This window comes from Schistocerca gregaria, chromosome 1, assembly GCF_023897955.1.
Source record: "Schistocerca gregaria isolate iqSchGreg1 chromosome 1, iqSchGreg1.2, whole genome shotgun sequence".
Classification (NCBI taxonomy): Eukaryota; Metazoa; Arthropoda; class Insecta; order Orthoptera; family Acrididae; genus Schistocerca; species Schistocerca gregaria.
This window is the reverse complement of record NC_064920.1, coordinates 346,975,556-346,992,947: the sequence shown is the minus strand read 5'-3', so window position 1 is coordinate 346,992,947 and position 17,392 is coordinate 346,975,556. Positions and strand designations below refer to the sequence as shown.

The 17,392-nt window shown below is 41.4% G+C and overlaps 1 protein-coding gene across 7 annotated transcripts in view; it reads right to left on the bottom strand.

Moving 5' to 3' along the window:
- The window catches only part of LOC126344938 (oxysterol-binding protein-related protein 1-like), a 413,895-nt gene that overhangs the window by 339,704 nt on the left and 56,799 nt on the right, over positions 1–17,392 (bottom strand). For all 7 annotated transcript variants that reach the window (XM_050002065.1, XM_050002064.1, XM_050002066.1 and 4 more), the window contains one exon: positions 10,926–11,123. In XM_050002065.1, the coding sequence (XP_049858022.1) occupies positions 10,926–11,123 (198 nt within the window). The remainder of the gene's footprint in view (positions 1–10,925; positions 11,124–17,392) is intronic.

Below are 17,392 nucleotides of genomic sequence, written 5' to 3'. Positions count from 1 at the left end.
GGCCTGTAGACTTGCACTAATTATTTTGTGTAATGTAAAAACTGGTCACCGTAATTAATAACTTAACTGTTGTGACTCGCCAATCTTTCAAAGTGCCACCACGCAGTTACACACGTCCTCTACATGCGGCGCTGTCTGCCAGCCATGCAGCAGCTGCGCCACCGAAGCGGCCAGCCAGCCAGCGGCCGCTAGACTTGGACTCAGTGCTGATTTGACTGTTACAGTGTACACTCATCTTACATTGTTTATTTGCTCTGTGACTTACATGTATTGTGTCGTCCTACAATTATATTTGTTCAACTTTACGTTACAACAATTGGTGACGAGGTAGTGGATTTTTCTTTTTCGTTGACCCACTGGTTTTCATGGCTACTTTAGAGCAACTATTGCAAGATCTCATTGAACAGCAAACGCTTCTCACATCTGTGATTCGTGATTTAGCCGCGACATCAAATGGACATCCCTCGTCATTGTATATACCTCCTTTTCCTCATTACGACGAGATAGCGGAAGAATGGTCTGATTACGAAAAACGTCTTCAACAGCACTTCTTGGCATTTCATATCGCGGACAAACAAATATATAAGTCTCTGTTCCTTTCATGGATTTCACCTCAAATGTATCTGTTGTTGTCACAATTGGCTCCTTTGAAAGATCCTGCATCTTTGTCCTTTGCTGAAATGTGCTCACTTCCGTCCACCTATTTTCAAAAGCAAACACATGTGGTAGCCTCTTGTGTTGCCTTTTATCGTTGTCAAAAACAACCGCATCAATCGTATCGTGCTTGGGCTACTGAAATTCATGGCCTCAGTAGAAAGTGTCAATTTGTTACTGAAGTTTACAAAGAATCCTATGCTAATTCGACGATACAGGATGCTATTATCCAATAAGCGCCCGACAAAGAAGTTCAGCAACGTGCCCTTCAGTTGGCAAATCCGACTCTAGATGAAGTCCTATCCATCGCTTAGTCTTTTGAAATTTCTTGTGCATCTGCGGCGCAAATAGAGGCATGGGGTGACGTTGGGAAAGAACAACCTCTGTGCGCTGTTGATGAAGCGTGCAGCGTGCCCTGCCAACCGACGTGGCCGCAGTACGCTCCCAAGCGCGGCCTCGGCCTAACCATAAACAAACCTCTAAGAACCTGCAGCAAAACCCACGGCAAGTTCTTTCATGACACGGTGTTTTACGCAACATTCACAAGAAGATTGTCCACAATGTTGGGCCGTGTGTTACAAATGCAAAAATAAGGGTCATGTGTCATCCGTTTGCAAATCTGACCACAAACCTGACGTTCATGAAGGCGACGCTGATTCTGCTTTGTGTTGTCTGTCAATGGTACTTCTTCCCTTTCAGGGAAGTTATTCCTCACTGTCCAAATCCTTGGTCGCGATGTTCGCATGCAGGTGGATACTGGTGCTGCTGCCACTATCATCAATTCTCAGGCGTATCTTCAGTTGGGTTCTCCAATCCTATCACCTGTCATTCGGCAATTATGGACATACAATAAACAGAAGCTTTCTCTCTTGGGACCATTTAATGCTGAGGTATCTTACAAATCCATCGTTCACACTGTTACCATATTTGTGGTCAACCATAGTAACACGGAGAATCTTTTTGGTTTCAATGCCTTTCGCGTTTTTGGGTTCTCCATCGATGACTCTGTCAATATTGTCTCTGATCCCATTCCTTATGCTCAATTGGATTCCTTGTCAACGACATTTTTGTCCCTTTTTTCTCCTGGGTTAGGCCATGCAAACGACTTTGAAGCTTATATCTCGCTCAAACCCTCTGCTTCGGTCTAAGTTTTTTCGGGCTCGGCCCATTCCTGAGGCCCTTCGTGATCGGGTCAAACGGGAGCTGGATCATGTCACTGCTTCAGGGGTCTTGCTTCCTGTCACATCAAGTGAGTGGTCCTCTCCTGTCATTGTCGTTGCTAAGCCAAATGGTGATATTCGTCTCTGTGGCGATTTCAAAGCCACTGTAAATGCCCAATGCCTCATCGACACTTATCCGATGCCCCGACCTGAAGAATTGCTGTAGGCCAGTATTTTTCCAAACTTGACCTGTCAGAAGCATATCATCAACTTCCTCTCAATGCTGCTTCCCGGCAATTCCTGGTACTTAACATGCCTTTCGGCCTCTATCAATATCAACAACTGCCATTCAGGGTTGCCAGCTCCCCTGCTCTCTTTCAGCAATTCTTCGAACAATTACTGCTGCCTGTCCCTGGGTGTATAAATTACATGACGACATTGTTGTCACTGGATCCACCACTGAAGAACATCTTCAGAATCTCCGCACACTTTTTCATGTATTACAGACTGCTGGTCTTAAGTGTAATCTTCAGAAATCAAAATTTTTTCAGCATCTGTCACGTACTTGCGGTTTCAACTCTCTCAGAATGGTATTCGTCCACTTCAGCAAACTGTCGCTGCGATCGATGCCCTTCCTCACCCTACATCTGTTAAGAAACTTCAGGCCTTCTTGGGGAAAATAGCATACTATCACAGGTTTTTACCGTCTGCTGCTCCAGAGGCTCAACCGTTGCATCGCCTGTCGTATAAAAACGTGCCTATTCACTCGTCTGAGTCATGTGTTGCAGCTTTCCAGAAATTGAAGACTATGCTGAAACAGGCCCCGTGCCTTGCTACTTATCGACCTGGCCAACATCTTGTTCTTGCCACGGACACCTTTCAACATGGGGTTGGTGCAGTCCTTGCACACCGTTTATCTGACGGTTCTGAACAACCCATTGCTTATGCCTCCAAAACACTCATGGATGCCAACGAAAATATTCTCAAATTGAAAAAGAAGCCTTGGCTATTATTTATGCTCTTCATAAGTTTGGTGTTTTTCTTTATGGATCCAAATTTCATCTTGTTACGGACCACAAACCACTTGTTTCCTTGTTTCATCCATCAACGTCGCTTCCCGACAAGGCTGCACACCGCCTCCAGCGTTGGGCTCTTTACTTGTCTCATTTCAATTATGAGATTCATTTCCGGCCGATGGCTCAACATGCGAATGCTGATGCACTGTCTCGCCTTCCCGTGGGTCCTGATCTGGCATCCGATAGGGACGAACTTTTGTGTTTCCACCTGGATGTTGCTGAGCAGTGGGTTGTGGATGGGTTACCCATCACTGGGGACCGGTTGGCAGCTGCTACGCGTTCTGACCCTACCCTCTCCTGGGTTTTACGCTGTATTCAGAAGTGTTGGCCAGATCGTCCGTCCGCTAAGACTTCTGATCCATTGCGGAACTACTACACTTTGTGCTACCGCCACAGGGCTAGAAAAGGTGTTATCCTCCTTTCCACCAACAATGCTTCGCTGCATGTTGTGGTACCTGCGTCTTTGCATGCTTCGGTCTTGTGCCTCCTTCACCAAGGGCAGAGATCTGCCCAAACTCTTTGCCTTTACAAATGTCTGCTTGTGTGTGTGTGTGTGTGTGTGTGTGTGTGTGTGTGTGTGTGGGTGGGTGCGAGCGCACGCGAGTGTATACCTGTCCTTTTTTCCCCTAAGGAAACTCTTTCTGCTCTCACGATTGGAAAGACTCCTTACCCTCTCTCTTCAAACCCACATCCTTTCGTCTTTCCCTCTCCTTCCCTCTTTCCTGATGAAGCAACCGTTGGTTGTGTAAGCTTGAATTTTGTGTGTATGTTTGTGTATCTATCAACATGCCAGCACTTTCGTTTGGTAAGTTACATCATCTTTGTTTTATCTCTTTTCTTTTTACCTCATTGTGTCTTCACTCCAATTTTAGTAATTTCTCGCCTTTCACTATCATCATACGCCCTAAGATTTCATCTTTTTTTTCCCCGTATTTCATCTGTTTCATTCTTTTGTGATTTTTCACGAATATTTTAGTCTATTTTTGGGATTTTTTAAATGTAATTCTATGTTATTTATATATTTTTTAACATTTTTTTCCCTCCAGCACGAATCATTCCTCCTGCATCAATACAGAAAAGTTTCCATATCCCTAGCCATCATCCAGTCCCACATACTGTTCCTGCATTGTTGCTTGGCTCATGGAAACCTCCCCACATGGCCTTACAAGGAAATTACCCATCTCCGGCTGCCACTGTTGTTTTGAACTGCAAATATTACCAGACAGAAGGACTCCACCAGCTGTCAGATACATCCACCAACAAATCTTGCTACAGAGACCCCATTCCAAAAATCGAGCAGGATCTGCAGTCTCTCCTCCACTCCTTAGTCTCATACCAGAAACTCTCCCCACAACCATCTCTCTCCTCACCCCTACCACTCCCTACACTCCTACCTTCTACATGCTTACTGAAGTCTATAAACCCAACCACCCAGGATGCCCAATTGTGAGCGGTTACTTTACCCCCACTGAGAGAATCTCTGTTCTCGTAGACCAACACCTTCAGCCTATTACCCAGAAACTAACCTCCTATATACAATCATTTCCTCCACTGACTCTCCACAGTTCCTGTTCGTTTACCACACAGTTCCCTGCTCACCACTATTGAGCCACCTCCCTTTACACTAACGTCTCTAATGACTATGGCCTCACTACTATTGAACACTCTTTCCCAACACCCAAATTATTCCAAACCAACAACTTCCTTCCTAGTTGTCATGACCAACCGTATCCTCACCCGCAATTACTTCTCCTTTGAAGCAAATCCGGGATGTGACTATGGGCACCTGTATGGCACCATCCTATGCCAACCTATTTGTGGTCCATCCAAATGAATGCTTCTAACCATCCAGAATCCTAACCCTTCCCTTGGTTCAGATTCCCTGATGACATCTTTGTGATCTGGATTGAAAATGAGGACACACTATCCACATTCCTCTAGAGCCTAAACACCATCTCCCCCATTTGCTTCACTTAGTCCTAGTCAATCCAATAAGCCACCCTCCTACACTTTGAACTCCACCTCAAAAACATCTACAGCAGTGTCTCTGTCCACATCAAACCTATTAACCATCAGCAATACCTACACTTCGACAGCTGCCACCTGTTCCATGTGAATAAGTCTATTCCATACAGCCTAGCCACCTGTGGCCATTGCATCTGCAGTGATGTGCGGTCCCTCTCGAAATATACTGAGGGTCTCACTGAGGCCTTTACAGACTGTAATTATGAAACCAACCTTGTAAAAAACCAATGTCCCATGCCTTATCTTTCCAGTGACCCAACACCTCACACAATCTCACCGTCCAGCCACAGAGGAGCATTCCCCTCATAAACCAGTATCACCCAGGACTGGGTAACTGAATTACATTCTCTGTCAGGGTTTTGATTACCTCTCATTGTGCCCTGAAATGAGAAATGTCCTGCCCACTATCCATCCCACCCCACAAACAGTGGTATTCTGCCTACACAACATACTCATCCATCCCTGCACAACTCCTGCCCCAACCCCTAACCTCACATCTCTTCTAGCTGAAAAAGTTGTCATGTGACCTACAAGCTAAGTTGCAACCACTGCACTGCATTTCATGTGCGCATGACAACCAACAAGCTGTCTGTCGGTATGTATGCCTCCAGCAAACTATGCCCAATAAATAACTAGACCACCCTCTCACTCAGCACGACATTCTTCATTTCAATAACTACTTCACAGCTTGTGCCATAAGGATCCTTCCCACCAACACTAGCTTTTCTTAATTGTGCAGATGGGAACTGTCCCTCCAATATATCTTCCTTTCTTGTAACCCTCCTGGCCTCGACCGTCGTTAGTCATTGTCCTCACCCATCTACCCCTTCCCTCATACCATTCCAGCTCTGCATAGCCCTCTATTCCACCAACGTACCCAGTCTTCTTACTTCTCTCCTTCTCTGCTACCCCCTCCCCCTACCCTCCCCCACCCTCCACCTAACCTACTGACTGCACCTAGCTGCCTTTTGCTCTCTCCACCTCGTCCCTGTATGCTCCCCACTGTCACTCACCCCTAACCTGCTATCCCTCGCCCTCCCCAACCCAGCTTCCTCCTTACCCTTGCCCACTTGTCTCTCCCATCATGCACTACTACTGCTGCTGCTGCTGCTGCTCGTAGTCTGGCTTCAGCTGCCAGAGATTGTGATCATGTGTGCCCAATTTGTGTTGTAGGTTGGGTTGGTGTGGTCTATTTTTGATAATAGAGACCTTGTTGGCTGAAAGTTTCTTTTGCGACAGTCTTTTTGTTATGCCCATCTGCAGCTCAGCATCTCTGCTATATAGTGAGTAGCAACTATCCTTTTCATAATGTTGTTACGTTCCATCCTGGATTTCCCATTGTTTGGTTTTGAATTTGTTTTTACTTCCTCTATTTTTATTCAAGTGTCTCCAATCTTGCTTTGTGTAATTAGCACTGTAGTCATACAGGCTTGATTGCCTCTGTAACTTTACTCTGTTTATAGTACTTAACCATTCATAATGGCTCAAAAACATTGCCTTATAAAGTGTGTCTCATCGGAAACAATGAAATTAACACAAAATATCAAAATGGGAGGTTTTATGCAACCCCACACGACAGAACAATGTTGTTGGCCAGTTCTCTCTGGAGATGTGAAGCACATTGCCAAAATGTTGCAGCATAGAGTATACAAAGACATCTTAGACCTATTGTACAAATTTTGTTTATGAAATTACATTAGCATATTAACGCAGTGAGTCATACATTCATATTTTCAGCTCTGAGAAGGAACTTATATCAATTATGTGGCTGTCACCTGTCTGGATACCATTCCTGAAATAGATGTAGTGCAGGTTGTATAAAATGGATCTGTACAGGCAGCTGAATCACCCTGTACACCCTGTCTGTACAACCAATGTACGGTTATGTGACAAAGCAGGTGGATCCTTTGTATCTCTCATGTTTTTCTACTCCCAAAAATAATCAATTTCTTTTTACTAATTTTTATCTTCTTTCCCTTACAGCTATATTACTTAAAAGTTATATTAAAAACAAAGATTCCAAGACTTACCAAGCGGGAAAGAGCCGGCAGACAGGCACAATGAACAAAACACACAAACACACACACAGAATTACTAGCTTTCGCAACCGATGGTTGCTTCTTCAGGAAGGAGAGGGAAAGACGAAAGGAAGTGGGTTTTAAGGGAGAGGGTAAGGAGTCAAGGAGTCATTCCAATCTCGGGAGCGGAAAGACTTCCCTTGGGGGGAAAAAAAGGACAGGTGTACACTCGTACACACACACACACACACACACACACACACATATCCATCCGCACATACACAGACACAAGCAGACATATTTAAAGGCAAAGAGTAAGGGCAGAGATGTCAGCCGAGGCGGAAGTACAGAGGCAAAGAGGTTTGATGAAAGACAGGTGAGGTATGAGCGGCGGCAACTTGAAATTAGCGGAGATTGAGGCCTGGCGGATATCGAGAAGAGAGGATATACTGAAGAGCAAGTTCCCATCTCCGGAGTTCGGATAGGTTGGTGTTGGTGGGAAGTATCCAGATAACTCGGACGGTGTAACACTGTGCCAAGATGTGCTGGCCGTGCACCAAGGCATGTTTAGCCACAGGGTGATCCTCATTACCAACAAACACTGTCTGCCTGTGTCCATTCATGCGAATGGACCGTTTGTTGCTGGTCATTCCCACATAGAAAAACCTTTCACCTGACTCCATCAAACTCCTCACCCCACCGACACCTCTCACTCCTACCTTCTACCTACTTCCTAAAATTCACAAACCCAAACATCCTGGCCGCCCCATTGTAGCTGGTTACCAAGCCCCCACAGAACGTATCTCTGCCTACGTAGATCAACACCTTCAACCCATTACATGCAGTCTCCCAGCCTTCATCAAAGACACCAACCACTTTCTCGAATGCCTGGAATCCGTACCCAGTCTGTTACCCCCGGAAACCATCCTTGTAACCATTGATGCCACTTCCCTATACACGAATATCCCGCACGTCCAGGGCCTCGCTTCAATGGAGCACTTCCTTTCACGCCGATCACCTGCCACCCTACCTAAAACCTCTTTCCTCGTCACCTTAGCCAGCTTCATCCTGACCCACAACTTCTTCACTTTTGAAGGCCAGACATACCAACAATTAAAGGGAACAGTCATGGGTACCAGGATGGCCCCCCTCGTATGCCAACCTATTTATGGGTCGCTTAGAGGAAGCCTTCTTGGTTACCCAAGCCTGCCAACCCAAAGTTTGGTACAGATTTATTGATGACATCTTCATGATCTGGACTCACAGTGAAGAACAACTCCAGAAATTCCTCTCCAACCTCAACTCCTTTGGTTCCATCAGATTCACCTGGTCCTACTCCAAATCCCATGCCACTTTCCTAGACGTTGACCTCCATCTGTCCAATGGCCAGCTTCACACATCCGTCCACATAACACCAGCCTATCCGAACTCCAGAGATGGGAACTTGCTCTTCAGTATATCCTCTCTTCTCGATATCCGCCAGGCCTCAATCTCCGCTAATTTCAAGTTGCCGCCGCTCATACCTCACCTGTCTTTCAACAACCTCTTAGCCTCTGTACTTCCGCCTCGACTGACATCTCTGCCCTTACTCTTTGCCTTTAAATATGTCTGCTTGTGTCTGTGTATGTGCGGATGGATATGTGTGTGTGTGTGTGTGTGTGTGTGTGTGTGTGTGTGTGTGTGTGTGTGTGTACGAGTGTACACCTGTCCTTTCCGCTCCCGGGATTGGAATGACTCCTTGACTCCTTACCCTCTCCCTTAAAACCCACTTCCTTTCGTCTTTCCCTCTCCTTACTGAAGAAGCAACCATCGGTTGCGAAAGCTAGTAATTCTGTGTGTGTGTTTGTGTGTTTTGTTCATTGTGCCTGTCTGCCGGCGCTTTCCCGCTTGGTAAGTCTTGGAATCTTTGTTTTTAATATTTTTTCCCATGTGGAAGTTTCTTTCTATTTTATTTACTTAAAAGTTACAATTACTTGAAGTTAGCACTGCTGCTTGTCTCATATAGAAACCTTTTAGCTAATACTTAGATTTCAGGAAAGTGACCTATACTAATCAAAAGTTTAGGATTCACACTTTCCTGTAAAGTGTTATCTTACACAATAATTAACATCAAAGTTTCTTGCTAAGACCATTTTTCATTGCTGATTTTGTAGTAATCATGGCTAGATTCCAGCCTTTACCTAACTTCTTTTGTTACATTAATTTTTCTGTCCCGTCTGACTTCACTAATTAATAATTTCATGTGTTTTGAAATATTGCACTCATTCATATAAATGAGGGGATTCACAATGGCATAAGGATAATAGTTCCACATATTTTTTTAAACTGCTGAATAGCAACATTTTCTATAAAACAAAATGATATTAGTTCTTGTAGTGCATCAAAAGCAGTTAAGGCCAAACTAGCCATTTTTCAACCCATTAGTAAGTTTCAAAATAACACTTCATTCCTACGCCAGTCTCAGTCATGAAAGGGTCAGTCTGCAGTCTGAAAGTAAACAAGTAACATCTACGTCAGACAGGTGCTCACTGTTGAATCATTCCACAGTAATGTGCATTATATAATGGAATATATGCACACTGGAAACCGCAAAACTGAAAAACTTTAATGTTAACTACCAACAAGTGATATCTGTAATCTAAATAAATGATTTTTTTAAAAGTGAACTGCAATGTGATCAACAAGTACTGCAGACTACCATCGTCATCATAGTGAACTGTTTTTCGACTCGGCGATTCATATTCTGCACTGTCTTAAATGTATCACTGCACTGTAATTACACTAATAAAATTACTGAAGGATTGTGCTAAATCTGAACTGTATCATGGTAAATGAGAGCAATGATATTTTTGTAAAGTAGAGACATTGTTTTATGCCACAACAGAACAAATTACTTCCCACTGTAATTGTGCATGCTGGGTTTTAGACTTGTGCTGATTATTTTTCATTGCGTAAAGACTGGCCACTTTAATTAATAACTGAACTTCACATGAATAAAATGTGTCATTTAAAATATTCTAATGCTACAAAAACGTCAGTTCTGTTCCACATATTTTTCTAGCACATTAGTGTTGAGGATCCAGGTATTCGGCACTTCAATAAATTGTAACATGAATAAAATTGATTTGATAGTTCAATCTATTTGTTTGTTTCATAACTTTATAAGGATGTATGAAGGTGTATACATTCTAAGTCATCTGTGCAGCACAACGTAGACCATTCTCTTGAGAAAACAATGTTACTGAGTTGTGTAATCCATTCTATAATTTCTTTCTGAGCCCATGTAGAGCATTGTCTTTTCAGAACAAAGTATATATGTTCTTTACCTACTACTGCATTACAGTCTCCTATCACAAATCAACTTCTATTCCTCAACTAGCTGAATAATTTCTTTTATTTCATCACACAGTTTTTCAATCTCTTCATTATCTGCAGAGCTAGTTGGCATATAAGCACGTACCATTGTGGAATGTGTTTGCTTTGTACTTGTCTTGGTTGTGATAATTGTAACCCTATACTCAACTGACTAGAAGTCCTGTTCATCCTGCCACGGAACTTCAGTAATGACCACTACATCTAACTTCAACTTATCCATTTCCATTTATCGATTTTCTAACCTACCTGCCCAATTAAGGAATCTAACATTCCAACCTATAGTTTTGTTTTTCCAGATGATGACATCTTCCTGGGTGGTCCCAGCCCAGAGATCTGAGTGTAGGATTACTTTGCATCCAGAATATTTTACCCAAAAGGATGCCATCATTTGACCATACAGCAGAGCTGCATGGCCTTGGTAAAAACAACAAGTGTGATTTTCCCTTGCTTACAACTGTTCACAGTACCAGCACAGCAAGGCCGTATCGGTTGATGTTACAAGGCCATATCAGTCCATGGTTCATGGGTGAGTAGTTATCTATTGAAAATTAAGCAAATTATACTGGATTACAGTGCAAGAAAAAACACATCCAGCAAGTTCTTAATATTATAATTACCAAAATGTTCAAAGTGTTTAGGTCCCCTTCTCTCGCTGCTGCAAGGAGCCTTTCCTCTTTGTGGCGCATGTCTGTTTTTTCTGCAGCCCAAAGCAGTTTTGCAACATCTTCATTTTTGGCCAAGTCTCTTGGTGTTTGGCCTTCTCCATTTATTACATCAACTTTTGCATTGTTTTGTAACAGGAGAACAACAATGTCCTACAACAGAATACATCAGATTTACTACAGTTTTCTTAAGGAACTATGTGTGTGTCAAAATAACAATTTTCAGTTGAGGTTTGCATATAGTGTGCAGAAAAAAAAACATGAAACCTACTTAAAATTAAATGAAATTCTTTGATGTAAATAACTTTCATTAAATTAACATAACCTATTCTAACTACCAACACAATGGAAAAACAGATTGGATATTACTTTAAAGCTCTACACAACTCACAACATTTCCATTCCATTAACTGGACATCAATAAAGGAAAGCCAAATAAAGACACAGAAATGTCTACTTATGAAGCCACAGCACACTTATGAAGAGACATACAAAAGCAGAGGGAAACATTTATTGAACTTTAATTTCCTTCTCCTGTGAAAAAATAGGAGAAGAGGTTGAAGGATTTGTACCTCTCACAGTTGTACTATACTGAGTATTTCAACAACCTTTCATGTTGGAGTTATAATTTTATAAAGCCAGCTTCTGAAATGAGGTCCTCAGCTGTTCCCATTATAATCAGAACAATAATACTGACAAAAATCTAATCAAACTGAATGTCTCATCATCCATTTCTTTGCTATATGTTTCACATCCTTTTAATCACCTTCAGTGCAAAATTTATCCTATCACAGGTATAACTGTTAAGACCTATTAGGTTAGATGGTGTGTCACATTTGAACAACAATTTTTTTTTTTTGTTAGCATGATGATTGCAGAGTTATCATGAAGTATGACTGGACTCATAAAGAATGGGTACCATATATTACAGAGGCAAACAGCACATACAGCAAGATTACTGTAATGATCGTCATACTCTACTACATGTGTTTGGTTCCCACTACCCATGTCTTCAGAGTAGCATCACATTATTACAATTATTATTATTATTATTATTATTATTATTATTATTATTATTATTATTTCTTTCCTTTCTCAGATGTTATGTCTGGTTAAAAATGGAAAGCGACGCGGACCTTGATCAAGCGTGACACGTTTGGATGTAGCTGTATTGCTTTGATGTACTGGTGGATATTGTGTGGTATGACTCCTGTAGTTGATTGTTGTTGTTGTTGTTGTCTTCAGTCCTGAGACTGGTTTGATGCAGCTCTCCATGCTACTCTATCCTGTGCAAGCTGCTTCATCTCCCAGTACCTACTGCAACCTACATCCTTCTGAATCTGCTTAGTGTACTCATCTCTCGGTCTCCCTCTACGATTTTTACCCTCCACGCTGCCCTCCAATGCTAAATTTGTGATCCCTTGATGCCTCAAAACATGTCCTACCAACCGATCCCTTCTTCTAGTCAAGTTGTGCTACAAACTTCTCTTCTCCCCAATCCTATTCAATATCTCCTCATTAGTTACGTGATCTATCCACCTTATCTTCAGTATTCTTCTGTAGCACCACATTTCGAAAGCTTCTATTCTCTTCTTGTCCAAACTAGTTATCGTCCATGTTTCACTTCCATACATGGCTACACTCCAAACAAATACTTTCAGAAACGACTTCCTGAAACATAAATCTATATTCGATGTTAACAAATTTCTCTTCTTCAGAAACGCTTTCCTTGCCATTGCCAGTCTACATTTTATATCCTCTCTACTTCGACCATCATCAGTTATTTTACTTCCTAAATAGCAAAACTCCTTTACTACTTTAATTCTCTCATTTCCTAATCTAATTCCCTCAGCATCACCCGATTTAATTTGACTAAATTCCATTATCCTCGTTTTGCTTTTGTTAATGTTCATCTTATATCCTCCTTTCAAGACACTGTCCATTCTGTTCAACTGCTCTTCCAAGTCCTTTGCAGTCTCTGACAGAATTACAATGTCATCGGCGAACCTCAAAGTTTTTACTTCATCTCCATGAATTTTAATACCTACTCCAAATTTTTCTTTTGTTTCCTTTACTGCTTGCTCAATATACAGATTGAATAACATCGGGGAGAGGCTACAACCCTGTCTCACTCCTTTCCCAACCACTCCTTCCCTTTCATTCCCCTCGAATCTTATTACTGCCATCTGGTTTCTGTACAAATTATAAATAGCCTTTCGCTCCCTGCATTTTACCCCTGCCACCTTTAGAATTTGAAAAAGAGTATTCCAGTCAACATTGTCAAAAGCTTTCTCTAAGTCTACAAATGCTAGAAACGTAGGTTTGCCTTTTCTAAATCTTTCTTCTAAGATAAGTAGTAAGGTCAGTATTGCCTCACGTGTTCCAACATTTCGACGGAATCCAAACTGATCTTCCCCGAGGTCTGCATCTACCAGTTTTTCCATTCGTCTGTAAAGAATTCGCGTTAGTATTTTGCAGCCGTGGCTTATTAAACTGATAGTTCGGTAATTTTCACATCTGTCAGCACCTGCTTTCTTTGGGATTGGAATTATTATATTCTTCTTGAAGTCTGAGGGTATTTCGCCTGTCTCATACATCTTGCTCACCAGCTGGTAGAGTTTTGTCATGACTGGCTCTCCCAAGGCCGTCAGTAGTTCTAATGGAATGTTGTCTACTCCGGGGGCCTTGTTTCGACTCAGGTCTTTCAGTGCTCTGTCAAACTCTTCACGCAGTATCGTATCTCCCATTTCGTCTTCATCTACATCCTCTTCTATTTCCATAATATTGTCCTCAAGTACATCGCCCTTGTATAAACCTTCTATATACTCCTTCCACCTTTCTGCCTTCCCTTCTTTGCTTAGAACTGGGCTGCCATCTGAGCTCTTGATATTCATACACGTGGTTCTCTTCTCTCCAAAGGTCTCTTTAATTTTCCTGTAGGCAGTATCTATCTTACTCCTAGTGAGATAAGCTTCTACATCCTTACATTTGTCCTCTAGCCATCCCTCTTTAGCCATTTTGCACTTCCTGTCGATCTCATTTTTGAGACGTTTGTATTCCTTTTTGCCTGCTTCATTTACTGCATTTTTATATTTTCTCCTTTCATCAATTAAATTCAATATTTCTTCTGTTACCCAAGGATTTCTAGCAGCCCTCGTCTTTGTACCTACTTTATCCTCTGCTGCCTTCACTACTACATCCCTCAGAGCTACCCATTCTTCTTCTACTGTATTTCTTTCCCCTATTCCTGTCAATTGTTCCCTTATGCTCTCTCTGAAACTCTGTACAACCTCTGGTTCTTTCAGTTTATCCAGGTCCCATCTCCTTAATTTCCCACATTTTTGCAGTTTCTTCAGTTTTAATCTACAGGTCATAACCAATAGATTGTGGTCAGAGTCCACATCTGCCCCTGGAAATGTCTTACAACTTAAAACCTGATTCCTAAATCTCTGTCTTACCATTATATAATCTATCTGATACCTTTTAGTATCTCCAGGGTTCTTCCACGTATACAACCTTCTTTCATGATTCTTAAACCAAGTGTTAGCTATGATTAAGTTGTGCTCTGTGCAAAATTCTACTAGGCGGCTTCCTCTTTCATTTCTTAGCCCCAATCCATATTCACCTACTATGTTTCCTTCTCTCCCTTTTCCTACACTCGAATTCCAGTCACCCATTACTATTAAATTATCATCTCCCTTCACTATCTGAATAATTTCTTTTATTTCATCGTACATTTCTTCAATTTCTTCATCATCTGCAGAGCTAGTTGGCATATAAACTTGTACTACTGTAGTAGGTGTGGGCTTCGTATCTATCTTGGCCACAATAATGCGTTCACTATGCTGTTTGTAGTAGCTTACCCGCATTCCTATTTTCCTATTCATTATTAAACCTACTCCTGCATTACCCCTATTTGATTTTGTGTTTATAACCCTGTAGTCACCTGGCCAGAAGTCTTGTTCCTCCTGCCACCGAACTTCACTAATTCCCACTATATCTAACTTTAACCTATCCATTTCCCTTTTTAAATTTTCTAACCTACCTGCCCGATTAAGGGATCTGACATTCCACGCTCCGATCCGTAGAACGCCAGTTTTCTTTCTCCTGATAACGACATCCTCCTGAGTAGTCCCCGCCCGGAGATCCGAATGGGGGACTATTTTACCTCCGGAATATTTTGCCCAAGAGGATGCCATCATCATTTAATCATACAGTAAAGCTGCATGTCCTCAGGAAAAATTACGGCTGTAGTTTCCCCTTGCTTTCAGCCGTTCACAGTACCAGCACAGCAAGGCCGTTTTGGTTAATGTTACAAGGCCAGATCAGTCAATCATCCAGACTGTTGCCCCTGCAACTACTGAAAAGGCTGCTGCCCCTCTTCAGGAACCACACGTTTGTCTGGCCTCTCAACAGATACCCCTCCGTTGTGGTTGCACCTACGGTACGGCCATCTGTATCGCTGAGGCACGCAGGCCTCCCCACCAACTGCAAGGTCCATGGTTCATGGGGAAGGTTGATAGTATAATTGGTATAATGTCAACTTTATCCCGATGCCACATGTCCTTGACTTCCTCATCCAGTTGGATGTATTTTTCAATTTTTTCTCCTGTTACCTTCTGTATATTTGTTGTGTTTGGTATGGATATTTTGATTAGCTGTGTTAATTTCTTTTTTTTTTATTGGTGAGTATAATGCCAGGTTTGTTGTGTGGTGGTGTTTTATTCATTATAATGGTTCTGTTCCAGTACAATTTGTATTCATCATTCTCCAGAACATTTTGTGGTGCATACTTGTATGTGGAAACATGTTGTTTTATTAGTTTATGTAGTATGGCAAGTTGTTGATGTATTATTTTTGCTACATTAGCATGTCTTTTGGTGTATTCTGTATTGGCTAGTATTGTACATCCGCTTGTGATGTAATCTACTGTTTCTATTTGTTGTTTGCAAAGTCTGCATTTATCTGTTGTGGTATTGGGATCTTTAATAATATGCTTGCTGTAATATCTGGTGTTTATTGTTTGATCCTGTATTGCAATCATGAATCCTTCCATCTCACTGTATATATTGCCTTTTCTTAGCCATGTGTTGGATGCGTCTTGATCGATGTGTGGCTGCGTTAGATGATACAGGTGCTTGCCATGTAGTGTTTTATTTTTCCAATTTACTTTATTCGTATCTGTTGATGTTATGTGATCTAAAGGGTTGTAGAAGTGGTTATGAAATCGCAGTGGTGTAGCCGATGGTATTTATATGAGTGATTGCTTTGTGTATTTTGCTAGTTTCTGCTTGTTCTAGAAAGAATTTTCTTAAATTGTCTACCTGTCCATAACGTAGGTTTTTTATGTCGATAAATCCTCTTCCTCCTTCCTTTCTGCTTAATGTGAATCTTTCTGTTGCTGAATGTATATTTGTGGCATTGTGATCGTGTAAGTTTATTGAGTGCTTCTAGGTCTGTGTTACTCCATTTCACTACTCCAAATGAGTAGGTCAATATTGGTATAGCATAAGTATTTATAGCTTTTGTTTTGTTTCTTGCTGTCAATTCTGTTTCCAGTATTTTTGTTAGTCTTTGTTTATACTTTTCTTTTAGTTCTTCTTTAATATTTGTATTATCTATTCCTATTTTTTGTCTGTATCCTAGATATTTATAGGCATCTGTTTTTTCCATCACTTCTATGCAGCCGCTGTGCTTATCCAATATGTAATCTTCTTGTTTAGTTTGTTTTCCCTTGACTATGCTATTTTTCTTACATTTGTCTGTTCCAAAAGCCATATTTATATCATTGCTGAGTACTTCTGTTATCTTTAGTAATTGGTTGAGTTGTTGATTTGTTGCTGCCAGTAGTTTTAGATCATCCATGTATAGCAAATGTGTGATTTTGTGTGGGTATGTTCCAGTAATATTGTATCCATAATTTGTATTATTTAGCATGTTGGATAGTGGGTTCAGAGCAAGGCAGAACCAGAAAGGACTTAATGAGTCTCCTTGCTATATTCCACGCTTAATCTGTATTGGCTGTGATGTAATATTATTTGAATCTGTTTGGATATTAAGTGTGGTTTTCCAATTTTTCATTACTATGGTTAGGAACTGTATCAATTTAGGATCTACTTTGTATATTTCCAATATTTGTAGTAACCATGAGTGGGGTACACTATCAGAAGCTTTTCGGTAATCAATGTATGCGTAGTGTAGCGACCTTCGTTTAGTTTTAGCTTGATATGTTACCTCTGCGTCTATTATCAGTTGCTCTTTACATCCTCGTGCTCCTTTGCAACAGCCTTTTTGTTCTTCATTTATAATTTTGTTCTGTGTTGTATGTGTCATTAATTTCTGTGTAATGACTGAAGTTAATATTTTGTATATTGTTGGTAGGCATGTTATGAGCGGTATTTAGCTGGGTTTGCTGTGTCTGC